General features: G+C 36.3%; 4 protein-coding genes across 4 annotated transcripts; 2 read left to right on the top strand and 2 right to left on the bottom strand.

Annotated features, from left to right (window-relative positions):
- Positions 1–2,657: 2,657 nt before the first annotated feature.
- On the top strand, positions 2,658–6,256 carry LOC114720450 (erlin-2-B-like). The gene is made up of 8 exons (XM_028906099.1): positions 2,658–2,850; positions 4,374–4,497; positions 4,596–4,663; positions 4,750–4,809; positions 4,919–5,077; positions 5,448–5,594; positions 5,692–5,906; positions 6,023–6,256. Exons 1-8 carry the CDS (start codon positions 2,746–2,748, stop codon positions 6,213–6,215), a joined length of 1,071 nt encoding a protein of 356 aa, XP_028761932.1. The 5' UTR covers positions 2,658–2,745; the 3' UTR covers positions 6,216–6,256.
- A 7,122-nt stretch (positions 6,257–13,378) lies between these two features.
- Positions 13,379–15,178, bottom strand: LOC114720451 (uncharacterized). The gene is made up of 3 exons (XM_028906100.1): positions 14,983–15,178; positions 14,500–14,687; positions 13,379–13,994 (listed from the first exon to the last, which is right to left on the bottom strand). The coding sequence occupies exons 1-3, from the start codon at positions 15,107–15,109 to the stop codon at positions 13,524–13,526; spliced, it is 786 nt and encodes a 261-aa protein (XP_028761933.1). The 5' UTR covers positions 15,110–15,178; the 3' UTR covers positions 13,379–13,523.
- Positions 15,179–20,090: 4,912 nt separating this feature from the next.
- On the top strand, positions 20,091–23,476 carry LOC114720461 (uncharacterized). Its single transcript, XM_028906107.1, has 4 exons — positions 20,091–20,376; positions 21,292–21,430; positions 21,521–22,287; positions 22,368–23,476. Exons 1-4 carry the CDS (start codon positions 20,091–20,093, stop codon positions 23,474–23,476), a joined length of 2,301 nt encoding a protein of 766 aa, XP_028761940.1.
- A 2,312-nt stretch (positions 23,477–25,788) lies between these two features.
- On the bottom strand, positions 25,789–26,597 carry LOC114720454 (uncharacterized). The gene is made up of 4 exons (XM_028906101.1): positions 26,405–26,597; positions 26,209–26,312; positions 26,036–26,108; positions 25,789–25,954 (listed from the first exon to the last, which is right to left on the bottom strand). Exons 1-4 carry the CDS (start codon positions 26,510–26,512, stop codon positions 25,817–25,819), a joined length of 423 nt encoding a protein of 140 aa, XP_028761934.1. The 5' UTR covers positions 26,513–26,597; the 3' UTR covers positions 25,789–25,816.
- Between the last annotated feature and the right edge of the window lie 1,176 nt (positions 26,598–27,773).

Here is a 27,773-nt window from a genome sequence, read left to right as displayed (position 1 = left end):
AATTTCTAACAATAGACAAATAATAACTATGCATATTATGTCATTTACAACAATAAATAAAAAAGTAATAACTATACATATAAAAATTCATAAGAAACAATAGAAAAATAACATTTACACACACATATATATGACGGTTTACAATAAACAACAAGAAAATAACAACCATAGATTTGAAAATTTGCCACAAAAAAAAAAGCATGAAATTTAGTTGAGCAACATTTATATATATTGTCATTAAGGGCTAAATAGTCCTTTTATTTGTTTATTTAATTTTATCGGGTTAGGGAGACTGAATTAAATTTTAGGAATCTTTTAAAACTGAAAATTTATCAAGACCACATTGTCGGACTTAGCTGAATATTTTTTTATATGCTATAAACAATTAAAAAAAGGCCCAAATGCTCCGTTGCCAAAGAAATTAGTAAGGAAAAATCCTAATTAAATCCAGTGGAAACACTAAAACTCAAATTCAAATCTATAATCTTAGCAAATTACTAATTAGGTCAAGAGATTTTGATTTGAAAAAGTTTAGGTGAATTGGGTTTCAGGACTCATTAAGGTCAAAGCATGCTTCCAGACTCAGAGAGTGCTTACAAAAGTACTTACAGATTACTTACCAACAAAGTACTCACATTGACAGCGGGATTTGAACTTACGGCCGTATGAGTTATAAGTCAGCTTCTTATCAACTAGACTAACTCTTGTTTGTTTAGCCAAGAGACTTAACAAAGAATTTCTAAATATTGTCAAAATTAAAGACTAAAAGCTCATAATTGTCTTCTCTTTCCATGTTAATATAGATTTATATTATATACACACATTCATATATAAAATATTATTCATATATATCATATATATAATAACTACATTATATTATCATATAAAAATATTTTATCTCAAAATGCATATAAAAATATTTTATCATATGAAAATAAAATAAAATAAAGATAAAATTGTCTATATAAAAATTTAGAAAAACAGTAAAAAAAAACCTTGAAAATAAAAAAATTGTAAATAAGAACTCGTTATAATATTAGTATTAGTTTTGACAATAATTGATAAACAAATAATAATAATTTTTATGAATGAGTTGTTGTATGCAATGTTTTAATTCTTAGGGTTTTTTTTTTTTTTGCAAATTTTCCTCAAAATTTCTCCCTTCCCCTCCACGTGCATGCCCCCGGGCTTTTTCCAGAAACAAAAAAAATTTTGTTAAAAAAAATATATTTTTGTCATCGCCTTTATTATATGTCACCCACGGAGGGGGATACTGGAGCCTGTTCTGCCTTCTTGTTCTTCGTCCTCCTCCTTAGACTCCATAAGAAACAGAGCATTCGTTTTCTCTGTTATCATTCCTCCCCGCCGCCCGCAACGAAAGTGAAAGACGTGGGTTTGGTGTTTTGTGACCAGGCGGGTAGCGCAGATAATCGCCATGGAGCCAAATCAACAGAGGACTCGTGCTCATCAGTCGCGTCCTCCGACGCAAACCTCCTCCATTCTCACTCTTATTCTCCCATTCATCGCCGTCGCTGCCACGGTAACCTTCTCTCTCAATGTTGTATGCTCGGTTTTGTTCTTCGATTCTTCATCTCTCCATGTTTGATCTTATCAAGTTACCGTATGGTGATCTTCCCTCTCAATATTATTGTATGATTTACCCCTCCCCCCACCAGACGAAATTAAAAAAAAAACAACCAATATCGTAGTGCCACGTTGATGCCGAGATTGAAAGGTCAAACTGGGCATATCTGATGGAATTTGGAATGCCACCGAGTGTTGGCAGGATGACGGAAGAAAACCCGCCAATTGTGATTTTAATAATATTGGCATTAGCTTTGAGATTTGAAAAGTACTCGCATATGGGAACTATATGAAACACATAAATAACAAAAATTAATCTAATAAGAAACGTTTGAAATGTTTATATGATATAAGCGAGGGTTTTTTTTTTTCCCCTCAAAGGACTAAATTGTTTGGTGCTCATCACTGATATTTTTCATCTGATTTTTATTTAAGAAAAAGTTAGGAACAGTCTTTTTTTAAATTTCTATCGGAGTTTTTAATCTGGTTTTAGTTTTATTCCAAACTAAAAGAACATTTTCATTTAAGTTGAATTTAAACATTCCAAATTACTCCGTATAAAAAAGAAACAACGAGAGGCCAAAAGACAATCCATTTCTCAAGCTAATTATATTTATTCGTTTTGAAAATTGAATAGATAGCAATGATATCAAATATAAATAATAATTATATAAAAAATAAAATTGATATTCAATTTGATGAATATGCAATTAAATTGTACAAGTAGCAAACTATTCTTTTTAATTAAAAAGAATAGTATATGTGAAGGATCTCAGATCTGGACATTTTATTTTGGCCGTAGATGAGATGGGGGCTGAAGAATTGGGGAAGACGATGGTAAGAAGAAGGGAACTCCGCCACTTGTCCCCCTCCTTCTGAAACAAACAAAAAAAAAAAAATTTGCGTCATCGGTCACCCCTCTTAAATATATTTTTCTGCCTCCTTTTCGTCTCTCTGTTCCGGTCCTTTTATCATTTGCCAGTGCCACCCACGGAGAGAGAGACCTGAGCCAGTTCCGCCTTCTTCTTCTTCCTCTTCCTCAGGCTCCGCAAGAAACAGAGCATTCATTTTCTCTGTTTCATTCCTCCCCGCCTCCCACAACGAAAGTAAAGGGCGTGGGTTCGGTGTTCTGTGACTTGGCGGGCAGCGCAGATAATCGCCATGGAGCCAAATCAACAGAGGACTCGTGCTCATCAGTCGCGTCCTCCGACGCAAACCTCCTCCATTCTCACTCTTATTCTCACATTCATCGCCGTCGCTGCCATGGTAACCTTCTCTCTCACTGTTGTATGCTCGGTTTTGTTCTTCGATTCTTCATCTCTCAATGTTTGATCTTATCAAGTTACCGTATGGTGATCTTCTCTCTCCATATTTCTGTATGTTTAAAAGTGTGCTGGAACCTATCTACCAGCTCACAAGCACTAGTTACTGTATGTGGATGTGGAAGTTGTGGATTCTGGTGTTCACATTTTAAATTACCGATGGGCTTGTTGGTCAAGCAGCGATTTCTCCGCCGCCGTAGTAACGGTACAATTACCGCAAAAACAGTGCTCCAATCCCCCCGGTCTATCCTTCCTTCTGCTAAGATTTTGCAGAAACCACTCATACAGAGGCAGAATGACTCCCAGTATTTTCATCTCAATAACCTTTTCCAGACTTGTTTAGCCGCCACACAATCCCGGACAACATGTAAAGTATCCACCTCTCTTTCCATACAAATCAAAGAAGCTGGAGAAGCATTCAAAAATTTGTTCCTTCCAGCAGAGGTTAAGAAAACCGCCATTAATGGCAACCGCAGAAATTGTAATCGAACAGTGTATTCTTCCGGGTCCCTTCCACTCCCCAATCCTTTTCCAAACTACATCTGCCCCTGCTCTATCAAATTCTTTTAAGCAATTATACATGTATATCCGATAGTAGGTAGTTACGGTGAGAGTTACCCAGCCACTTGATTGTGTCCTCTGTGTCCTCTGGCCTCGGAGGTAACGGCCATGTGTATTTTCATTACTTGTCAACCGTACATAAATTCTTAAACTGATGCTGCCCGAAATCGCATTTTTGAGCCGTATATATTTTTTTTTTCTTTTTTTGGAACAAAGCATTCAAATTCTCTTTTTTCCCCTTCTTTTCCCACCTTCATATATTAGGGCTTTATTTTTCCAACTGTTTATTGGCTTTTGTGCATACTCTGGTTTGACATCGAGTCTAGACTTGATTACGGCGGTGGACATTATCCAAAGCTCCCCTTTTTATTGTTGAAAGAAATTTATAACTGGTGAAGTAGTAGTCAGGCGATTTAAACTAGCCCGTGCATCACACAACGTCTACGTTTTTTACACTTAAGTTTTGAGGAAAAGAAATTCAAGGCGATCGTGGATTCCGCTGTAGCCTAAAATTTCTGTTAGAAGCCAAAACTTTACTGACCCGCCGCTTTGTAAATTCTCACTGGGATAGATTTATTGTGTGCCTCAGGTTCGAATTGCAAAATAAATAAGTATTTCATCTTGTTCCTTATCTGGGTGGGAAAGGAGACGTGTCTCTGGTGCTCATGTTTGCGCTATTTAGATTGAGGAATGACAACTATCATGTACAGTAATTTGTTGTGGGGGGGGGGGAATTCCTCTGCTGTTGTTATTTCTTCTCTTTTACCTTCTCAGGAAGGAGATCAGTTCAAATAATAATGTGATGGTTTTCACATTTTTAACTATCTACGGCTTATTTATTCACATTGTCTGAGTTGAAAGTTTCACTGTCCTGTTATTAACCAGCAAATCTGCATTTGTCTACAGGTATTGATGCCGTCATCCCCATCATCCTTTAAAAATAGCCTTTCTATTCTGCACCAAGTCCCGGAAGGCCATGTGGGCGTATATTGGAGAGGAGGTGCTCTTCTGAAAACAATTACGGAACCAGGTTATAGTTTGCTTTTTTATTCTTCTCGTTGCTGTTGTTTTTCTTCAGCATCCATTGGCCCAGAGTTTGATTCATGTTCTTGGTGCTGACTCTTCTAGGTTTTCACTTAAAGATGCCCTGGGTAACTCAGTATGAACCTGTTCAAGTGACACTCAAGACAAATATGGTAAGTTGTTACAGAGCAGTTTCTAAAATTGTGGTCTTACTTGGCAAATGGCACAGTAAGTTGAATTATTATTGTAATACTTGCAGGTGACGCATATACAGTGTGGTACTAAAGGAGGTGTCATGATTAATTTTGAGAAGATAGAAGTAAATATCCATAACATAATTCATGAGCTGATCTTCTTTTTTTTTTGTTTTATTAAATTTAAAATTTAAATGCAATGACTTTTACCGTCACTGTTGTTATTCAATTAAGGTTGTTGCCCGACTTCATAAGGAAGATGTCTATGAGACAGTGCTCAGTTATGGGATGCATTATGAAAAGACATGGATATATGACAAGATTCATCATGAGGTTAATCAGTTCTGCAGTTCTCATAGTTTTCAACAGGTGTACATTGATGTTTTTGATCAGGTAAGAGCGTCAAAGTCTCTCTCTCTTTTAGGTAATCTGATGAGGAAAAAGTTAACGCTTCAAAAATGCATCTTCTATTGCTATAGTGAATTATTGCATTTACGGGTAACTTGAACACTACAATGTTCAAGCAATATGACAAGCTGATTTGATGAACATTTAGGGATTGAGTTCTAGATTCCACTGTCATTTCCTCAAAAAGTTGATGAAAGTCTTGGGTCTAATTGCTGTTATAGAATTTATGACGATTCATTGTGGTACTTTAGATTACTGCCTATATCAAGTATAATCTGTCTTCTGGATTTTTGTCTTTCTTATGATGATTACATGCTAACATTATAATGGCAACACGACTGTTCGGTTCATTCAGATTGGTAACAAGATGAAAGACGCCCTTCAAGCTGATTGCAGCCGTTATGCTCCAGGCATTGAAATTATCAGTGTCCGTGTCACAAAACCAACCATTCCAGATAGCATCAGACGCAACTTCGAGCAAACGGAAGAGGAACGCTCTAAGGTAGCGTTTTGGCTTGATTTCCTTCTAAAATCATCTTCTCTTTTTGGGCCAAATTTCCAAAATTGCTGTTGAGCACGTTTTTGGCTGTGTCGGATAGGTCTTAGTTCTTACTGAAAGACAGAAAGTAGCTGAGAAGGAGGCAGAGACTGCGAAGAAGATGGCTATTAGTGAGGCTGACAAAAATGCCAGTGTTAGCGAGATCCTTAGGGGGCAGAAGTTGGCGGAGAAAGAGGCTTCTGGGTGCCAGCAACAAATTGAGAACCGTATGTACCTAGAACGCGAGAAGACCCTGGCAGATGCGTATTTCTACCGGTGAGTTTTGCTATATTCCCTTGAACAAAAGTTGATTAACACAACACAACTAATCCATCCTGCTAGAACAAAGAAATGATTGATGGCATTGAAACTTTTCCACTTTCAATTTCAAGGGCAACAAAAGAGGCTGAAGCAAACAGGTTGATGCTTACCCCAAAATTTCTGGTGCTTAAATTCATCGAGGCCACTGCCAATAATACCAAGACAAGCTCTGGGAATAAGATGTCTCGCCTCTGTCCATTCCTCGTCGCCCTGTTTCAAGGTCTGCTCTCGTCTAGATTTTTCCTCGGCCTCGGCCGGCGCTAAATAGGATTTTTGATCACAGGCTACTCCGAAATGTCCGGGAAAACGTGTTATTGAGCCATTTGGGAAAGAGAGTTGCATTATTTATGAGGCCTTTTGCTAGGCTTGATAAGACCCAACAGGATGATATGTATTATAATGTTGTACGATGTAATGTTTGGTTTGTTGTTATAGGTGCATGTTTGGATCTGCTTGCATGATAAAGTTGAAAGAAGTACTCTTATTCTGTAAATCGATTAAAAAGCTACTTAATTAATTCCAAGTAACCCCTAATTGTCGTGCAATGAAGATCATGTGAGTGATGCAAAATATTAATGAACTGGGAACAGGAAGTCGCTGCAGCCAGTAACAAAACCCGTAAAAGGGGGAGAGAAAAAAAGAAACGAGAGTAAAGGAGGAGGGAGAGGAAAGGAGAAGGGATGAGAGAGGGGAACACACCTGAGTGGGATGGACGGCAGTGAGCAAGAGACGGAGCGCAACCGCAAGAGAGGTCTGAAACCTAAGAAACTGTGGAACCCCGAGTGTGGGTAAAAGTAAAATTGAGTAGCTACCATGTGCAAATAAATAGGGATGTCCAGGGAAGGGACGTTTCGAAGATGATCCTGAATCCGGCCCTGGCCCAATTTTATTCATATGGTCCTGTCCCAATTTTTTGAAGCCCGACTCGTCATTAAGCCTTATATTGAGAACAAAAAATAAGATAAAAAATAATTGTGTTTATCTCCAAGGTCAGGCATGATATAACAATTTTAGAAACTCACCCATTGAGATGTAAACGCAACTTTACATGGGCTAACACATAATTTTGATTTACCAACAAATTTCATATATCATCTACCCCTATTGATGGAATAACTATTTATTCAATTTAGGTAAATTAAAAAAATTAAATAACGTCAGACTATATATTACTCCCTCATGTCATATTTATAAGCTTAAATTGGAGGAGAAGTGTGATATATTTATAACCTTCAATTTGGTATTTATCTAACATTTAACACACTTTTTTCTAATTCTATCCTTAGTTATTTATTTTCTCTTTTTGTCATAATTTCTCTTATCACATTTCCCTACACATATTCTTTCATCTTTTTCTCACTTACTACAAGGGCGTATTTGAAAATAAAAGTATATTTATAATATATTTATTACTTTTAACTAATTATTCTTTTCTGCAATTAGTTATTTGAAGCTATGATAAAAAAATGAGGGAGTAATTTATAAGTTAGACACATTAATTTTAAAAAGTAAAATAAAAGAAAACAAATTAATATTGTAATCAAAACTCACCCTTAACCTGTGCCTAACTAAACTGTATTCAGTAGAGAGGAGTATTATGCATCAGTCCTTAATACTACTTTCAGTCTTTAACATAAGAGATAGTTAATTAATTTGAGTAGATTAAGGAAATTGGTTAAGTTAATTATTTATAATAAATATGTATTGTTTTTTCTAAAATATCCTCACTAATCAAGTGTCATTTGATGAAATATTTGATATATATAACTACTATAAATATTACTTTAATATCAAATTAAAAATCAAACTAATTTTAATATTAAGTATCAGAAATAGCGTGAGAGTTTCGCGATGGGTTCGTTGCTGCAAAAGCCTCCACTCTTGCAAAGTCAGGGGATGCACGGTGCGTTTTTTTCAGTGTGATTTTTGTCATAGTTTTATTAAACAAAATGGTAATTTTATTTGCTATGATTTCATTGATTTTTTTCTAGTTTGAATAGTTTAAACAGCACCAGGATCTCACCGTCAAAGAGATGAAAGAAACCACCAAAAAGAATTGCTTGATGTATATGGTTGTGACATATAAGCTCATGAACCCTCTTTGTGTTGCTTACCTGTCTTCCATTATGTTTATTCCACTCCGATGAAGCTGTAGCATTAAAATTATCAAATTTTAAACAGTTTGAGGGGAATGGGTATTGGGCACTGCCACGGTTGTCTTCTCCATGCTTAGGCTACTCAAGTTATCTCGTTTTGGTCGTTTTTTATTCAGCTTGGTGTGTTGTAGTGTTCAGCTCGTGTGTTTTGTTTTGTTTGTTATGCGTGCAAGCCTGGGTATTGCGGTATGAGATCCATGGGAGTTTCTTCCCGGCTTTAGTGTCAAGTTGCAATCTGCTGGAAGCTTTTTCAGTTGCCCTTGAGATACCTTTGCTTTTACCTTATATTTGGTGCGAGAGAAATGGAAGAAAGAATGGTAAGAGAGATAAAAATTTTAATAAGCTCAATTTAAAAAAATTAAAAATTTAGGGTTTTAAAATTTTAATAAAGAGAATTTGTAAGATAAAAGAATAGTAGAATTTAATTAAAAGTTCTACTTCTTCAATTTTTTAAATTGAGTTAATTAAAATTTTTCATCCCCTTCATTTTTCCCGTACCAAACAAATCCGTGGTAATTAAAATTTTTCATCCCCTGCATTTTCCTCATACCAAATGAATCCACGGTACCATTAGATGGTTTATGCTCCGCACTTTTCTTGGTGCAAAGGATGCAAGTGGCCATCTTGTCCTCCTCATCAGATGCACTCCTTCAATTTTTAATATCGGACCTAGTTATTGAATTAATTTATTTTAAATGTAAGATCTATTTTTTATATTTATCAATTTTTTTAAATTATTTCTATTGATGCTCTCTCAATCATAATCAAATAAGACGAGAAAGAAAAATATGAAGGAAGAAGATTATGGTATTTAAAAAAAAAAACATATCATATGTTTTTATAATTTATTAATTTATCTAATTCTTTAGTTTGGTGTGTTGTCCTTATGTAACGAGGCCCAGTAATTATTATATAACACATAAAATTGATATTCAATTTGATGAACTTAGAATTGAATTGTACAAGTAATATACTCCTATCTTACTAATGGGATTGGATTTAGTAGAAGGGGCTAGTCCCTCACAACGTGACGAATCAATATTCGAATCTCTACTGTAAGAAATACTCACATTTAGTACCCCACAGTGTTTTGAATAAAATTACTTCCAATAAGAGGATATCTATACTTTAGTAAAAAAAAATATACCAAAAAAAAACTCCTATCTTGGTTTCTGAAACCCCAGTAGCCGCATCAATTATCTCACCAAAAAATATGACAGCCCCACCCCCACCCTCCCGGGACCTTCATTTTTTCCCCTGGCCGAAACCCCCTGATCATGTTAAAGACTGGAGTCCGCGAATGAATATATTAGGCATTTTTTTTAATTGATATGGTATGAACAGTTTTGAATTAAAAATCCAAATGCCACATTATAAAATATAAATCGTTCCATGGGTGCTGCATTGCGTATTATTTTTGTTGCATCACAACCTGTGAAAAAGCATTAATGTTTGAAAGTCAATTATACCAAATGCATAGGAATGCTTTTTGATTGAGAGCGATTTACGCGCGCGCGCGCGCGCACACACAAATTCGTTCAACTTCCACAAGGAAAGTAAAAATAAAACATTATTAATATATTCATATAAAATAATAAAAAATTGAAATTAACATGATTTTTACTGATTATTATGATAACTAGCATAATTATTATAAATCGAATGTTAGTTAAAAAATTCCCAAACAACAAATTTTTTTTAAAAAAGATATCATAAAAGAAATCAGGAAAGCAGCAATATCATAGTCCCCCGTTGATGCTGAGATTGAAAAGTCAAGCCGGGCAAAATCAGAAGCCAGCAAGCAGGATAGTAAAAGTCAAACCGAGCAAAATCAGAGACCAGCTAGCAGGATGGTAAAGGGGTCGGCTTTTAGAAGCCAATTTGCGATTTTAATAATATTGGCATTAGCTTTGTGATTTGAAAAGCACGGGCATATGGGAACTATATGAATAATAAAAATTATTTAAATAAGAAATGTTTGGAATGTTTATATGATACTCCTAAGCTAGTTTTTTTTTTAAAGGACTGGATTGCTATGTGCTCATCACTTGTATTTTTCTAAAAGAAAGGAAAAAAAATAGGAACAGTCTTTTTTAATTTCTATTGGAGTTTTTATTTTCGTTTTAACTTTTTCCAAATTAAAATAAATCAAAACATGATTAATTTCCTATTGAAAGTAATAAAAGAACATTTTAATTCAGTTAAGTCAAATTTAAACATGCGAGATCACTCAAAATAAAAAAGGAAGAACAACAGACAAAGACAACCATTTTTTAAGCTAATTTATATTTATCCGTTTTGAAAATTGAATAGACAGAGAAAATATCAAATATAAATAATAATTATATGAAACATAAAATTGATATTGAATTTTGGTTTCTGAATCCCAGCAATGCGGTGGTTTCTTAGATGAAGCGGAGGATTGGCCCCACCAAAAAAAAAAAATGAAGCGAGGAAAGGAAGCACCGGCGAAGCATCCTGTAGCGATGCATGGACTCACACGATAAGGTGATAGGCCGAAGCGGATTGGTGATGTGACATATTTTTTATTGTTTTCGGTCGATTTTCGTGGGTCCCACTGTTCGCTCCTGCTGTTCTCCCCTTCTTTGATCTCGCTCGCAAACTTAGCCAGCCGCAGGAAATCCCGCAAAGAAATTTCCTCCCACGAATACATTAGTTATTTATTTATTGATATGCTGTAAACAGTTTTCCAAACAAAAAAAACCCCAAATGCTCCATTGTAAAAAGAATATTTACCGGATTCCACGGATGAACGAATTTGGGAGAAGATTCCAGAAGGGGTGGGGGGAGAGGAATTATCCGCAAAGTCAAGATGTTATCCAAGAATATCTCTTTGACGAAGTTTGGCGTCGGCCTCATGGAGTGACGGTTATACATATAGGACCAAACGTTCTTTAAAAGAAAGATATAGTTTGAAGTCAACCATGTGGTACCCCACACGAGCCCCTGCGCGAAATGGTTGTTGATGCTTACGTCGGGCTGTTTACGTGGATATGTGAGAAGCCTTTTAATTGGTCCTTTTCTAAGTAACATGCCCACTGGGACTACCTTGTTCTTCTTGAGGGACTCTAAATGTGGATAAATCTGAACCGTTAAAATCTCAATTTTATGACTAAAATAAAAAGTAGATGAAAATGGAGGAAAAAGAAAGTGGAGATCTCTTGCCTGATTCTAATACCTTTAGATGGTTTATGCTCCGCACTTTTCTTGGCGCAAGTGGCGTTTCATTCTCCTCATGTTGTATTTCATTTTTGTAATGTCCAAGTTGCTACTTCGTTACTCCTAGTTTCTGTTTTGTGCTTTGGGTTATGTTTGTTTCCAATTTCTTAGGTTGTTTCTAATATGGGCTCGGCGTCTTCGCTTTGCTGTGTGGCCCTTGTGTAATGAAGCCCAATGATAATTATATAAAACATAAAATTGATATTCAATTTTATGAATATACAGCTGAATTCTACAAGTAATATATTTTGGTTCTGAACCCCGTGGCCACATCAATTAGCTTACCAAAAAATGTGACCCCCCCCCCAAAAAAACCTTCATTTCTTTTCATGGCCAAAACCCCTTAATCATGTTTTTCTGACCAAAAAAAACCCTTAATCATATTAAAGTAGATTGGAGTGCATGAATGAATAAATTAGATTTTTATCAACCAAATGCTCCATTGAAAAAGAAGATCTACTGAAATGCTAAATTATAAATCGTTCCATGGATGCTACGTTGCGCATTGTTTTTGCTGTATCACAAGTTCACAACCTGGGAAAAGCATTAATGTTTGACAATCAGTTATACCTAATGGAGAGGAATGCTTTTTGATTGGGAACGATTTACACACACACACACACACACAATTCGTTCCACAGGGAAAGTAAAAATAAATGTTATTAAGATATTTATTTAAAATAATAAAAAATTGAAGATATTATATAAAGATATAATAAAAAAAAGTCACAGATATAGTAGGGCTACGTTGATGCTGCCATTGAAAAGTCAAACCGGACATATGTGATGGAATTTGAAAATGCTACTGAGTATTGGGATATTGACGGAAGAAAACCTGCCAATTGCGATTTTAATAATATTGGCATTAGCTTTGAGATTTTAAAAGTACTCGCATAGGGGAACTATATGAAACATATAAATAACAAAAATTAATCAAATAAGAAACGTTTGAAATGTTCATATATGATATAAACGAGGTTTTTTCCAAAGGACTAGATCGTTTGGTGCTCATCACTTATATTTTTTATCTGATTTTTATTATAAACAATAGACTGGAACAGTCTCTTTTTTAATTTCTATTGGAGCTCTTATTTTGTTTTAGCCTTTTTTCCAAACTAAAATAGATAAAAACATGATTAATTTTCCACTGAAAGTAATAAAAGAACATTTTAATTCATTTAAATTGAATTTAAACCTGCCAAATTACTCAAAATAAAAAAGAAAGAACAACAGGCCAGAAGCCAGTTATATTTATCCGCTTTGAAAATTGAATAGATTGCTATAATATCAAATTTAAATAATAATTATATAAAACATGACAGCTTCGCAACAAGCACCTGGGATTGGAACCACCTGACTCATACGTCGGCATCGATGTGACAATTTTTAAAATAAGGGTGTGTTTGGATGACTTCAAACCGTGGTTTGGAAAAGTGATTCTGGAGAATAGATTCTGTGGAGAATAGATTCTGTGGAGAATAGATTCTGAGAAAAAGTGATTCTGAGAAGTGAGAGTGTTTGGATAGTTATTACCAGAAGTGCTTTTTACATGTGGAAATGACCAAAAAGGGTATAAGTTAATATGATAATTATATAAGGGATAGATTTTATGATTTATTTTGATTTGAAGAAATAAAATTGTTAATGAAATAATTTTTACTAACATAATTAATAATATATAAGATAATATAATTAATACATAATTAATATGTGTACATATATTTATAAAACATAATATTAAATATGTTTATAGAAAAATGATTTTTTTTGGAACAGAAAAATATTAATTTTGTTTAAAGATTGTAAACGTGAAATCCCATAACATTTTTTCATAACTACTTTTTGTAATAACATACTACATGTATAATAACCTCTGATGTTTAATACAATTAATTAATTAATTGTCACCACACATATATATTCATAAAATCAGAACGTCCCTGAAACTTTGGGCAGAATTCCGAATTAACCTTGCTGCACCGCATGCAACACGTCACAGCACCGCCTCTGCAACTTCTTTTCTTTGTTTCGTTCTCTCTCTTTTTGTTTTTTTTTGGGGGGGGGGGGGGGTTACAACAAAACAATCACTATGTACAACCAAAAAATGCAGGGGACCTCCATACTTTCTCTTCTTTCTATTGGAGATCTACTCAGTACTGGCCCTACGGCACCACTATCATGCATTTAATTCTGTTCTGGTAACAGGTTTCAACGAATAATTATCATCCTCGAGATCACTAAAAGATATGTCTTCTTCATTTACCTGCGGCACGGTAATTCCATCAATATCGTCCTCCGGCCATTCGTACTCATCATCTTCATAGTCCTCGAGAACAAATTTAGAGGATCGAACCCTTGATAGGTCCTTCTCCTCAGTTTTAGTTTTCGAGTTTTCCTCGACGACTGGCTCATCGATTAAATGGTCTTCAGAGCATTCACCCATGCGCTTATCACTCCCATAATCTTCCTCAAATCTGTATGTTCCATAAGCCATGGCACCAGAGTAGGCATTATCGAAAAATCTGGGAGAGAAGTCTTCTTGCTGAGCTGTGTCTTTTGAGTAGGAAATGCTCCTTCCAAAACATTCAGATTCAAGTTTCTCTTGCTCCTGTAACTCCTTCATCCACAGTGCTCTGGCTGCCAGAACCTGCAAATATTATCATGAAGGCACAGTTAATGCTGGCTGAATGAGTTAGTGCTTATAAAACAGATACAGGTCCACAAAGGAACATTCGAAGGACTTTGTACGGCAAAATAAGTTGAACTATAACAGAGCCAACACCTCTTGGTGTGAAGTCTATCATATTTTCAAAATCAAACCCCATCAACATTTCGAGGTTGGAAAAATCCAACTATTAATCAAACATAATATGCCCGGTATTCCTTCTTCATGACCGAATTTTGTTGTCTGCCAATCATTCGTGTATGAGATTTGGCATAAAAAGATTTTAAATTAAAAGCAAGGGACCTGACGATTCTGTAATTTTGAATCCACTTGAAAAGGATTAAAACTGCACTCAAAGATAAGTCTCCTTAGATAAAATGGCCATATTAGCATATCAACCAAGGAAGCCACCACAAGAGTAAGGTAATTTGTGCATTCCAGATTGCAAGAACAATATGAAAACCAGCGTGAAATCCCAGTTACTCACCTGAGGTGTAGATAAAACCTCAGCGTCCTGTTTATTAAGCCTTGAATGCAAAAGTACAAAATAGACTTTCCAAAAGTAACTTTCACTCATATGGCAAGGGCACAGCTCAATTCTGAGCGCAGCTAATCTAGGTGCAAGTCTTTCAATGGCCATAGCATGCTCTTGTTGGGCATCGGACACGTCAAAATCTACGAGTAAGTAGATATGCAGAATTAATTGTGGGCAGACAGCCAAGTTCATCACTATAAGAATTGGAGCACGCAAAAAACGACAACAAGAATCGAATGAAAAGGGGAGATCAAGCTCATTGCCGATACGGACGCAGTGTGCGGGTCAACTCAACAATTTCATAAACAGCACGATCTTCATGGTTATGACTCGCGCAAAACTCAAATCAAGAGCATAAAGAATTTTCATCGAAAGGAAATATAAGCATCATTCACGAATAAGACAGCCGGATGAGTAATATCAAATCCCGCTTACCATCCGTGTCATCTTCTTCGTCGACAGGATAATCCAACCACGTCTCGGGATGCATCGCGATGTTTCTGGCGAAGGCCAATACCTCATCTGTAATTCCAACCCCACGTTCAAGATCATACTCCTCCATTGCGGATTCCTCGTTTCGTAGAGACTCGGATCCAAACGAAATCGAATTCGGAATTCTGCCCAAAGTTTCAGGGACGTCCTGGTGGAAACTTGCTTCCTCGACAAACGGCCGATTAATACAACATCAAATCAGAATTTCCAGCAAGCATCAACGATTCCGAACGGATAATTAACGGGTCAAACTCTCATGGCAAGCTCACGATTCCTAAACCCAGCAAGCATCAACGACAAACGATTCCTAAACCCAGCATCAACGATTTCGGTTTTATTGAAGGCAGAAGAAGACCCAGAACCAGAAGGTCCAGCTCGCAACACGCCGATTACAGAGCAAGAAACAGGGGCTATGGAGAAGAAGAAAATTGCGGATCTGAGCTACCTTACCTGAGCGACGGATCTGAACCAGGGAACACCGACCGGCGACCACAGCCAAATGCTTCACACCGAACCTAAGCGCCAGAAATAGCTGCAATCTTCTTCAACCATGGAGCTGCGATTTCTCTCACCGGCGGCGACTTCTTCAAACCGTGGCTACACGCCGACTTCTTCACCGGCGGCGACTGGTTCTGTGAAGGAGGAGACGAAGACCGTGGTGCAGACTGTGAAGGATGGTGTTGCGTGGGGTGCGAGGACCGACGGGAGAACTGGAGGTGTGAACGAGAGGAGTGAATTATTCAGAGCAATAATGGAGCCTTTGGTCATTTGTGGAGGGACCACCCGCACCTTTCAGCAAATATCCGAAAAGCAGAAAAATTGTGCTGCTGGCCAAACCATGGTTTCAACCGTTGAAACCATGGTTTTTATCAGAACCTTGGTTTTCCAAATTTGCATGACCGTTTGGATGACATTTTGGCCAAACCTTGGTTTGGGCTTCCAAACCAAGGTTTGGAGTGCAATCCAAACGGTCCCTAATTGCGTTTGCGTTTGCGTTTGCGTTTGCGTTTTCGCCTTTAGGTTTAGGTGAAGTCGGTAATTATTGGAATTATTCTTGGAGATTCCCCGGTCAGAAAAAAATGGATAACTAAGGCTTCCGTTTTTTGACTTTGAGTACGTAGCTTTTGAGTCTTTGAGAAGCCACCGCTTGCAAGGCTTGCTAGACTCAGAAGAGAAATTATCTCCTATGAACACATTATTCGAAACGAAAGACAAAGTATAAATCATGGGTCAACTAAGCTTTACATATTTTTTAGAAAAAAATTTCAGCAAAGTCTCACAATGTGGGCTTTATAAATTTTCAATCCCAAAGAATTTTGAAAACCCAATTCAGTCTCAAAATAATAAAATGTCTTTCTTTTTTTTCTCAAAATAAAAAAAGAAAGAGCAACAGGCCAAAAGGCAGTCCATTTATTAAGCTAATTATATTTATCCATTTTGAAAATTGAATAGATAGCTATGATATCAAATTTAAATAATAATTATATATTTGATGAATATAAAGTTCCTTACATGAAGGAACAAGCACCGAGGAAGGACCTTACTCATCCGATGATTAGGGGTGAGCATTCGGTTTTTCGGTTCGGTTATCACCGATAACCGAATTAACCGAATAACTGAATAGAGTAAATTTTAAACACCGAACCGAAACCGAATAACCAAACTAACTGAAACCGAATTAACCGAAAATTTCGGTTTGGTTAACCGATTAACCGAAATATATAAATATGAAAAATAATTTTAAATTAAAAATAATAATAAAACACAATTATAACCATTAATTAATAAATATTTCATCATTCAATGTGATTTATTATAATAATATTTATTATAATCATATTTATTGAATATAAATATATTTAAAAAGTTTACATATACCCACATATATATTTATTATAATAATATTTATTAAATATAAATATATAATATATTTATTTCGGTTATTCGGTTATAACCGAATTTTTTTCCTACTAACCGAACCGAACACCGAAACCGAATTGTTTAAAAAATAAAAACCGAATATATAACCGAAAACCGAAATAACCGAACCGAAAAACCGAAATTAAATTCGGTTCGGTTCGGTTTTGCTCGCCCCTACCGATGATCGGTATTGATGTGACAATTTTTAAACATAACTAAAAACCAGGATCGTTCCTGGGTCCCACCTACAGTTTCTTCCGTTCTTTGAAGGGTGAACTAGCGTTTAACACTCTAAACTTATTTTACAGGTGCACTTAACACCCTAATCTTTTAAAAGGTGTGATTTTACCTTTCATTTTTTAAATTTGGAGCAATTTTAATCAGGGCTAACTATGCATCAAACTCTGTTTAAAAACCTTGACACATGGCTCTTTTTTTTTTTTTTGAAAACTTCCACATAAGTATATTGACATGGCACCTAATAATAATGAAATTTCCACATGAGCTTAGGTTTTTCAATCAGAAAGAAAACCCTTCAGTATTTCAATGCATAAAGAAGAGCGAAGAAGGATCATGCAAATAGCAGCCGAAGAGTAGAGAAGCATCAAAATCAAGTGAGTAAATTCGTCTTTGAGTATAAAAGAAAGATTGATTAACAGGTAAGAATGAATTTGTATTGGTTTTTGTTTTCTTTCTATGGTCCCACTAAAGCCATAAAAAAAAACAAATAGGGTTTACTAAAAGAGATTTTTTTATTCAGAAAATGGAAGGAGATGGGAATCTAGGAGATAATGTGGAATGGGACAAAGATGATGTGGTACAAGAGGCCACCAAGTTCCTGCACATTAGGGTTTCTGATCAAATTTCAAAGTTAATAATTTTTTTAAAAAAAATCAGATCAGCCATCTTTCACGTCATCTACTTACATGGAAGTTTTCAAAAAAAAAAAGTCATGTGTTAAGGTTTTTAAACAGAGTTTGATACAAATTTAGTCTTGATTAAAATTGCTCCAAATTTAAAAAATAAGGAGTAAAATTATACCATTTAAAAGATTAGGGTGTTGAGTGTAGCGGTAAAATAAATTCAGGGTATTAAGCGCTACTTCACCCTTTTTTGAATTTGAGTATTTCGCTTCGAGCCTTTGAGAAGTCTCTCCGCTTGCGAACTTTGCCAGACACAGAACAGAAATTGTTTCCTATGAACACATTATTAGACACTTTTTTAGAAAAAATTTCAGTTAAGTTCCACAATGTGGACTTAATAAATCTTCAGTGCCAACTTCCAAGAGATTCTGAAAATTCAAGTCAGTCCGTCTTAACACAAAATGAAATTACATGAACAAGTAAAAAGACTATTTAACCCTTAAAATAAATAATGCACAACTCTACATATAAAAATTTATAACAAAAAATAGAGAAATAATGATTCTTTATATGAAAAATTACAACGAAGAATAGAAAATGTACAACTCCATATGGAAAAATTTATAAGAATAGACAAATAATTAACAACTATGCATATTATGTCATTTACAACAATAAATACAAAAGTAATAAGTATATATATAAAAATTTATAAGAAACAACAGAAAAATAACATTCATATATATATATATATATATGACCGTTTACAATAAACAATAAGAAAATAACAACCATAGATATGAAAATTGCCACACAAAAAAAAATGAAATTTATTTAAATAACATTTATGTATATTGTCATTAAGGGCTAAATTGTCCTTTTATTTGTTTACTTAATTTTATCGGGTTAGGGAGACTGAATTAAATTTTAAGAATCTTTTAAAACTGAAAATTTATTAAGACAACATTGTGGGAGTTAGCTGAAATTTTTCTTATTTTTAATTGATATGCTATAAACAATTAAAAACAACACCCAAATGTTCCATTGCAAAAGAAATTAGTAAGGAAAAATCCTAATTAAATCTAGTTGAAACACTAAAACTCAAATTCAAATCTATACTCCTAGCAAATTACTGATTAGGCCAAGAGACTTAACAAATAATTTCTAAATACTGTCAAAAGACTAAAAGCTCATACTCGTCTTCTCTTTCTATGTTAATATAGATTTATATTATACACACGCATTAATATATAAAACATTATTCATATATATCATATAAATAATAATATTATTATATTATAACAATGTTATATCATTTTTTATTTCAAAATGCATATAAAAATATTTGATCGTATGAAAATAAAATAAAGACAAAATCGTCTATATGAAAATCTGGAAAAACAGTAAAAAAAAAAGACCTTAAAAATAAAAAAATTATAAATAGAAACTTGTTATAATATTAGTATTAGTTTTGAAAATAATTAATAAGCAAATGATAATAATTTTTGTGAATGAGTTATTGTATGCAATTTTTTATTTTTTAGGGTTTTTTTTGGCAAATTTTCCTCAAAATTTGTCCCTTCCCCTCCAAGGGCATCCCCCGGGGCTTTTTCCAGAAACAAAAAAAATTTTTTTTAAATATTTTTGCTTCCCCCTTATATTTTGTCATCGCCTTTATTATATCTCACACACGGAGGTGCATACTGGAGCCTGTTCTGCCTCCTCCTCCTCCTCCTTAGACTCCATAAGAAACAGAGCATTCATTTTCTCCGTTATCATTCCTCCCCGCCGCCCACAACGAAAGTGAAAGACGTGGGTTCGGTGTACTGTGACTTGGCGGGCAGCGCAGATAATCGCCACGGAGCCAAATCAACAGAGGACTCGTGCTCATCAGTCGCGGCCTCCGACGCAAACATCCTCCATTCTCACTCTTATTCTCCCATTGATCGCCGTCGTTGCCATGCTAACCTTCTCTTTCAATGTTGTGTGCTTGGTTTTGTTCTTCGATCCTTCATCTCTCGATTTTTGATCTTATCAAGTTACCGTATAGTGATCTTCTCTCTCAATATTATTGTATGATTTAACCCCCCCCCCCAAAAAAAAAAACACACAAAATTCGTTCCACAAGGAAAGTAAAAATAAAACGCTATTAAGATATTTATTTAAAAATAATAAAAAATTGAAGATATTATAAAAGAAATAAAAAAAGCACCAATACCGTAGTGCCACGTTGATGCTGAAATTGAAAAGTCAAACTGGGCATATGAGATGGAATTTGGAAACGCCACTGAGTATTGGCAGGATGGAGGAAGAAAAATAAAGGGAAAATGCCAGAAAAATGCACCTCCAACTCCAAAAGCCCAAAAACGTCCGCCAAATATCAGTAATCCCGATTTGGTACCAGCAGACCATTTTGGGATTATTTTCTTAGACAAAAAGACCAAACCGCCCTCACCCATTACAAAGCGTGGGCACCACATGGGCACCGCAATAAGCCGCACACCGAAGGAAGATAGGCGGGAAGGAAAGGAGAGAAACGTGCGCGTTCCAGCAGGTCGAAGGTGACGAAAACGTGGTGGTTCGAAAGGGTAAGTGTTTTTCTGGAATCATATGACTGTTTCATCCTCCATGCATGACTGTTGCGGTCTGTTTTCTTCATTTTGGTGGTCCTGCGTTCTGTATGTGGCGTTGAGGGTTCAGAGTAGGTAAGGGGCGGCATTACGTAAGGCATACGTTCTTCATATTGGGGTGTTGGTTTTTCCTTTTTTAGGTGTGAGAATGGTCATCAATCTGAACAAATGAGTTGATTACTGTTAGATAAGGTTAGGGTTCTGGCCAAGTTAGTTTTGTCAGCTTAAGAGGGAGACGATGCTGCAGCAATCGTAAGTTGATTCATCTGGAGGTATTGGTTGTTGTTTTTAACTTGTGGGAATGGAACGTATGAGTCGGGTAGTGAGTGATAGAGTTAGCTTAGTCTGGGACGGTGTTTATAATGATCTGTTTTTGGGGATAGCAGATGGTAGCTGAGGGAAATTGGAAGAAGCGCTGCGATGATCACGTATATAAGTAGGCTGAATATCCATAGTAATGAGGTTGTGAAGGGTGTTGTTAATAGTTAAAGTGGAGTTGTGAAACGATATATTGAAGTTGTTAACTTTGAAAGTAGCTGTGTTGGATTTATGAAATATCCTTTTTACAGAGATGACATTGTGATGAAATATTTTCCTTGTTTGTTGCAGGGTATAATGCAGAATGAGTTGCAATATTGGGTCAACATATTCAAAGACACTTGCGTTGATTTTTCATCTTGGTGGAAACTTTGTTAATAATGTTGAAGGTGAAATGAGATACAATGGTGGGAGTGTGAGAGTTAGAACGATAAAACAGGGGATAAGATATGAAGAGTTGAGGTTAATGATATTGGAATGGTTTGATATAGATGTTAATATTTGTGACATGAAATATACAGTGAGCCTCGATGATAAGGCATTAGTAGATTTGGTTGATGATAGTGAAGTTGATAATCTTTTTCAGTATAATGACACTAGTGCACATGTGTATCTAGCATTGAAGGAGAGTACACCGGAAGTAATGGATGATCCACAAATGTGAGACTTGTTTTTTTATGGTTATTTTAGTTGTTATTTGTTATATTGTTGTTGTGAATTTGCTAACAAAAGTTGTAATTATGCATGCAGCATTGACAACTACTTGGGATTGTCACAACAAATGTGTTTTTTGTCAAGTAGGGAGAATAATATGGACGGAACAGTTTGTGATGAAAATGGGGGTGACTGTGTAAGAGAAGGCGGTGGGGGATGTCATGTGAGGCTAGTAAGTACAGTAGAGATTGCACCAACACCAATGCCCGAGATGAATGCTGTGAAGTGGAAGGAATTGTTGTTAGGAAAGAAGCAAACTTTTGCAAATGCCACAGAATTCAGAAAGGCAGTATATAAGTTTAGTATTGCAGAAAACTTCGAGTACAAATATGTCAAAAATTGTGAGGAATGTGTGCATGTGAAATGCAAAGTTGAAGGTTGTCCTTGGCGGATAATAGCAAGAGTAGCTGCGAAGAGAAGTCCTTTCCTCGTTGTAACTCGACTGAGTAATGAACATGTGCATAATGCCCAAGAGATGATGCAAGTTACACATGGTGGAAGAGCAGCCTTGACATCATCAATTATCATTGAGGAGGTAAGGGATCACACTGAAAAGCGTCCAAATGAAATAAGGAGGACCTTGGCAAGGGATTATGGTGTGAAGTTGACATATAAGCAAGCATATAGGGCTAAGGAAAAAGCATTAGAGGAAATACAAGGGAGGCCTGAACAGTCATACATGTTGATACCATGGATATGTCAACGATTGAAGGAAACCGATGAGAAGACGGTAGCTGAATGGGTAGCAACTGTTAACAATATATTTGAGCGTGTTTTCATAGCATATGGTTGTTGCATAGAGGGTTTTTTTCTGGGGCAAGACATATACTGTACATAGATGGAACACATTTGAGTGGACCATATAGGGGAACACTGCTATCAGCCTCAGCATATGACGCGGACAATGAATTGTTACCATTCGCGTATGCTATTGTGAAAGGAGAGACTTATGAGGAGTGGGCATGGTTCTTAAACATGATAAAACAGATAGTTGGTGCAATCCAATTAATTATTGTGTCAGATCGTCACAATGCAATAATAGGAGCTGTTGGAGCAATATTTGGAGGTGACCGTCATGCATACTGTTATAGACACGTGAAGGAAAATTTCAGCTCTGAAATGAATAAATTATACAGAGGTAGGAGGAGAACTAGTGGTATTAGTAAGGAAGTTGGATTAAAGTTGCTTGATGACATTGCATATGCAAGGGTTAACGTTGAGTTTGATAAGGCAATGACAAGGATGGGAAATTTCAGTCCTCAGTTACTTCAGTGGCTTAACAATCATGGTGATATTCATAAGTGGGCAATGAGCAAGTTTGCATATAAACGGTGGGATAACATAACAACGAACATTGCTGAGTCATTCAATGCTTGGATTGTAAAGGAAAGGCAGCATAATGTTGCCCAACTTATTCATGAACATCGTGAGAAGGTTGCAAGGAAGATGTTCGCAGCAAGTGTGGCAATGAGGAACTGGAGAAATGGTGTGGGTCCAAACATTGATGGAAAAGTGATGGAAAATGTGGCTAGATCGATTCATATGCATGGTGAACCTTATGGAGGTGGCAGGGTCTGTGTACATACTTCGCGTGGAGCCTTATATGTCAATGTTCAGTCACATGAATGCACTTGTGCTGCATGGCAAATGACAGGGATTCCGTGTCCACACGCTTGTGCTGCAATAAGGGTGGTTCATGCAAATGTGTATGATTTTGTGGAGGACTGTTATAAAATAACATCCCAAGAGAAGATTTATGGGAACACCATGATTCCAGTAGTGACAATTGACAGGCCTAATCCTAATGATTATATGCTGCAAAATATAGGAAACCAAGTGTGGCTATACCCACCTACAACTAGTAGACCTTCGGGAAGGCCAAGAATTAGGAGGCGGGAATCCCAATTCCAAAACAGGAAGATTTACCACTGTGGACAGTGTCATGAACCTGGGCATAGTAAAAGAACATGCAGAAATCCAAACCCAAGTTAAAATTGGTAGTCCACGTGTGGGTTTATTTTGTAAAGGTTATTTTTTGTTGTGGCTTGTAAATATTTTGCAACTCTTCATATTTTTTTGGATGAAGGGTTGTGTCATGTGGTAAGTCGACATCGTAAGTCACACATAGTCAGTGAAATGTGTATTTTGATGTCAGTGACAAGAAAACATTAAGTGGGGATGAAATATTAATGTTAGCCTGTCACTGATTGTAAGTACTGTCAGGAAGGATCTGGTTATAGGAAAATACCTATATTGAAGTTGTTATTTCCTTTAACTGTGTTGTTAACAATGACAGAAGTTGCAAGACGAGTCCCCTTATTATTCATGTTTGATATTGTTGCCTTATGTTTTATGTTTTTAAGTATGATCATCGTATATGAACTTCATTTGAACTGAGTTAAAAATATGGGTATTACTGATCATTTTGTTTTATGACAGTTGTTAAACTTTTACTCGAGTTGTTGAAACGTTATTTAGGGGTTGTTATATGGTTTACTGAAGTTGTAATATGGTGGGTTTAGTCATTATCGGAAATGCTGTTGGGAACGCATATTGAAGTGGGTTTAGTTCGTAAACACGTTTCTAAAGAGGGCGTAAGCACGCCTGTAAACCAGGTGGTTAACAGGTATACCTGCGTTGTGATAACCTTATACTGACGTTGTTAAAAGGTTAACCGAAGTTGTGAAAAGGGTTTTTTCCCCCATCTTGAGGAAGCTGTTGTGAATACCGATACTAAAGTTGTAAAAATTTAAAATAATGTTGTTAAGCCATACACTGGAGTTGTAAAATTTCTCCCCGATCTTAAACACGTTTCCAACGAGGGTACAAGCATGCAAGGGACCCGTTAGCTTACGGGTATACTTGAGTTGTGAAAAACCTATACTTAAGTTGTTAAAAGCTTCACCGAAGTTGTAAAAGGGGGTATTTGTTTCCATCTTCAGAAAGCTGTTGTGAAAACCTATACTGAAGTTGTAAACAAGTATAATAAGGTTGTTAATGCATACACTGGAGTTGTAAAATTTCCCCCCGATCTTAAACACGTTTCCAACGAGGGTACAAGCATGCAAGGGACCCGTTAGCTTACGGTTATACTTGAGTTGTGAAAAACCTATACTTAAGTTGTTAAACGCTTGACCGAAGTTGTAAAAGGGGTATTTGTTTCCATCTTCAGAAAGCTGTTGTGAAAACCTATACTGAAGTTGTAAACAAGTATAATAATGTTGTTAATTCATACACTGGAGTTGTAAAATTTCTCCCCGATCTTCAACACGTTTCCAACGAGGGTACAAGCATGCAAGGGACCCGTTAGCTTACGGTTATACTTGAGTTGTGAAAAACATATACTTAAGTTGTTAAACGCTTGACCGAAGTTGTAAAAGGGGGTATTTGTTTCCATCTTCAGAAAGCTGTTGTGAAAACCTATACTGAAGTTGTAAACAAGTATAATAAGGTTGTTAATGCATACACTGGAGTTGTAAAATTTCTCCCCGATCTTCAACACGTTTCTAACGAGGGTACAAGCATGCAAGGGACCCGTTAGCTTACGGTTATACTTGAGTTGTGAAAAACTATACTTAAGTTGTTAAACGCTTGACCGAAGTTGTAAAAGGGGGTATTTGTTTCCATCTTCAGAAAGCTGTTGTGAAAACCTATACTGAAGTTGTAAACAAGTATAATAATGTTGTTAATGCATACACTGGAGTTGTAAAATTTCTCCCCGATCTTCAACACGTTTCCAACGAGGGTACAAGCATGCAAGGGACCCGTTAGCTTACGGTTATACTTGAGTTGTGAAAAACCTATACTTAAGTTGTTAAACGCTTGACCGAAGTTGTAAAAGGGGGTATTTGTTTCCATCTTCAGAAAGCTGTTGTGAAAACCTATACTGAAGCTGTAAACTCTTATAATAATGTTGTTAATTCATACACTGGAGTTGTAAAATTTCTCCCCGATCTTCAACACGTTTCCCACTTGGGTGTGGGCGTGCAAGGGACCCATTACTTAACGGGTATACATGAGTTGTGAAAAACCTATACTAAAGTTGTTAAAAGCTTCACCGAAGTTGTAAAAAGGGGTACTTGTTTTCATCTCGTGAATGCTGTTGTGAAAACCGATACACAAGTTGGAAACATATATAATGCTGCTGTTAAAATTTACCATAAAGTCTGACTACTAATGTCGCAAATGGTATGCACCCGTTGCTAACAAGACACAATTACTAATCTTGAAATCAGTCCTTCTGCCATGTACATAAATGTTCTCCAAAGTTAAATAACATGGAACTACATCAGAGTGTCACATAGACATGTAAAAGGAACCTCCTACTAAGTACTATGACAAACGTCGTCTTTTGGTGGTTGTCTTGTTCTGCTGTTCTGAGAGGAGAGTTAAGGCTTCTTCACGACTTGAATTTTGCGGATGATTAACTAGCCACCACATTAGCTCACGCCTAAACTCAGCTACATGATTCTGCATATAAGACAGGTCCATATGTTAATGTCCACCGTACCTGGCAAATAATTAATCATTAATTACAGACAACTTTCATACCTCATTGAAGTCAAATGTCACATCCGGGACCCATTTGCTTAGCCAGATCAACACATGAACACCACAATCTCTCCTATACATCCAATGGGAAATAAAACATTTAAGTTAGTATGTCTGCTTCTGCAATTCACATCTTAAACTAGAAAACAATGTCAACAGTCAACACAACATACAAGTTGTTCTGTTGTGGAACAGGTGCAAAAATAATATCAGTCTTAGGCTTCTTCCCAACAAGTTGAGGTCTGACTAATGCAATTATATCATAAAAGTTGTCTCTCTGCAAACCGACAACAGAAATCCAAAATATGAGATAAAAAGGTGGAAACATTGGGCACTTGTGATACACAGATACATTAGTTTAGTCCTTACACATGCATGAAGATGAAACATCCTTTTTTCTTCCAATGAATCCTTCTTCTTGGTCTTCTTTGGCATATCATTAGGCAGCCTCATGGAGTCCAGGACATAAAAATGCATTGTTTTTGGCTCCAACACAAAGCAAAACCAGTGAGACTCAACAATTGCGGGTCCAAATATTAAATCACAGTCACCTAGGTTGTACCCGATATGCTGTGGCAAAATAGCACGTTTGTTCTCTGATGCTCGCCACTGAGAAGGGTTACCAAGCATTTTCATCTACAAAACAACATATTAGTTTAATCATCACAACCCGTAATTGTCAAACAAACCGTACACACCACAGGGCTCACCATGAACTCAGCATCAAAAATGTGTCGCCTCACTTGTCCTCCCTCACCTGCCTCTGCCATTAATGCCCTACCGACCATTGTTATTAGAGGGCTACTCACTCTTTCGATTCCACCTATCGTGCGCAATTGATCCCGATCAATTTGTTCATCACACATTGTAACCATAATCCTGCAATGTATACATCATATGTAAGTAAAACAACAATAACAAAACAAGATGAAAAAATTTCCTGCTTTCAATGTTCCATGCACGGCATATCTTACTTCTGACCCTCCTCCCGTGAACACATACGAGAGACAATGTTGAAAAACTTGTCTTTCTCAGTTATCACTCTCTTTCTCCTCTTAACAGGCTTCAACATGGAAATCCATGGAGAAGTTACTTGACGACTTGGAATGATTGTTCTCTTTGATGGCCTTTGGTCTTCTCCCTTGTCAGTCTCTTCATCTGATGACTCCACCCCTTTATCTCCTTCATCATCACCTTTCTCACTGTCTCCTTCCTCTCCATCCTCATCACCTTCATCACTACCTCTTTCCTGATCATGGGCTTCACCTTCAGCAGTATCTCTATCACTATAACCTTTGTCACTACCTCCCTCTTCACCTTTACCATCAGATGGAAGAATCACTGCCTCATCGGGTGTGTTGTCAACAAGGTCCCTCAGATTTGAACTTGGCATCCCCTGTAGATGGAGCTGCACCTTCATAAGCTCCTCTGCAAATTGGTTACTAAGCCTTTTATGGCTTTCCTCAAGTGCATCCATCATCCTTCGATGCACTTGCTTCAATTCCTGCTAACACATTTGCTAAACAGTTAAACTCTTTACATACTAATGAATTTTATACATACAAAACTACAAACATACCGGCCGTAGATGAGCAACACTTATTGTATCTTCGACCACTTTTGTAGACTTCCCTTTGTACAATAGGCCTATGTTACTCTTTGACTCTTTGTTGACCAATTCCTTTATTCTCTTATCCGTCCAATATGCAATAGCATTTGTTGGGTCATGGTTAGTAGC

The sequence above is a fragment of the Neltuma alba genome, unplaced genomic scaffold (genome assembly GCF_004799145.2).
Source record: "Neltuma alba isolate B1F8T4 unplaced genomic scaffold, ASM479914v2 tig00011986_pilon, whole genome shotgun sequence".
In the NCBI taxonomy this organism is placed as follows: domain Eukaryota; kingdom Viridiplantae; phylum Streptophyta; class Magnoliopsida; order Fabales; family Fabaceae; genus Neltuma; species Neltuma alba.
The sequence above is the reverse complement of the archived record's forward strand: the minus strand, read 5'-3'. Positions and strand labels throughout refer to the sequence as shown.

Bases quoted from the DNA above. Each gene is read 5' to 3' on its own strand.
- LOC114720450 (XM_028906099.1), top strand. From the start codon at position 2,746: ATGGAGCCAAATCAACAGAGGACTCGTGCTCATCAGTCGCGTCCTCCG. The intron at 2,851-4,373 runs GTAACCTTCTCT...ATTTGTCTACAG, and splicing joins TCATCGCCGTCGCTGCCATG to GTATTGATGCCGTCATCCCC. The intron at 4,810-4,918 runs GTAAATATCCAT...TATTCAATTAAG, and splicing joins TTAATTTTGAGAAGATAGAA to GTTGTTGCCCGACTTCATAA.
- LOC114720451 (XM_028906100.1), bottom strand. From the start codon at position 15,109: ATGGAGGAGTATGATCTTGAACGTGGGGTTGGAATTACAGATGAGGTA. The intron at 14,688-14,982 runs GTAAGCGGGATT...ACTTACTCGTAG, and splicing joins CGAAGAAGATGACACGGATG to ATTTTGACGTGTCCGATGCC. The intron at 13,995-14,499 runs GTGAGTAACTGG...TAATATTTGCAG, and splicing joins AGGTTTTATCTACACCTCAG to GTTCTGGCAGCCAGAGCACT.
- LOC114720461 (XM_028906107.1), top strand. From the start codon at position 20,091: ATGGAATTTGGAAACGCCACTGAGTATTGGCAGGATGGAGGAAGAAAA. The intron at 20,377-21,291 runs GTCGAAGGTGAC...TGAAATATACAG, and splicing joins AAACGTGCGCGTTCCAGCAG to TGAGCCTCGATGATAAGGCA. The intron at 22,288-22,367 runs GTTTTTTTCTGG...CACTGCTATCAG, and splicing joins ATATGGTTGTTGCATAGAGG to CCTCAGCATATGACGCGGAC.
- LOC114720454 (XM_028906101.1), bottom strand. From the start codon at position 26,512: ATGCATTTTTATGTCCTGGACTCCATGAGGCTGCCTAATGATATGCCA. The intron at 26,313-26,404 runs GTAAGGACTAAA...GTCGGTTTGCAG, and splicing joins TGTTTCATCTTCATGCATGT to AGAGACAACTTTTATGATAT. The intron at 25,955-26,035 runs GTATGAAAGTTG...TCTTATATGCAG, and splicing joins TGACATTTGACTTCAATGAG to AATCATGTAGCTGAGTTTAG.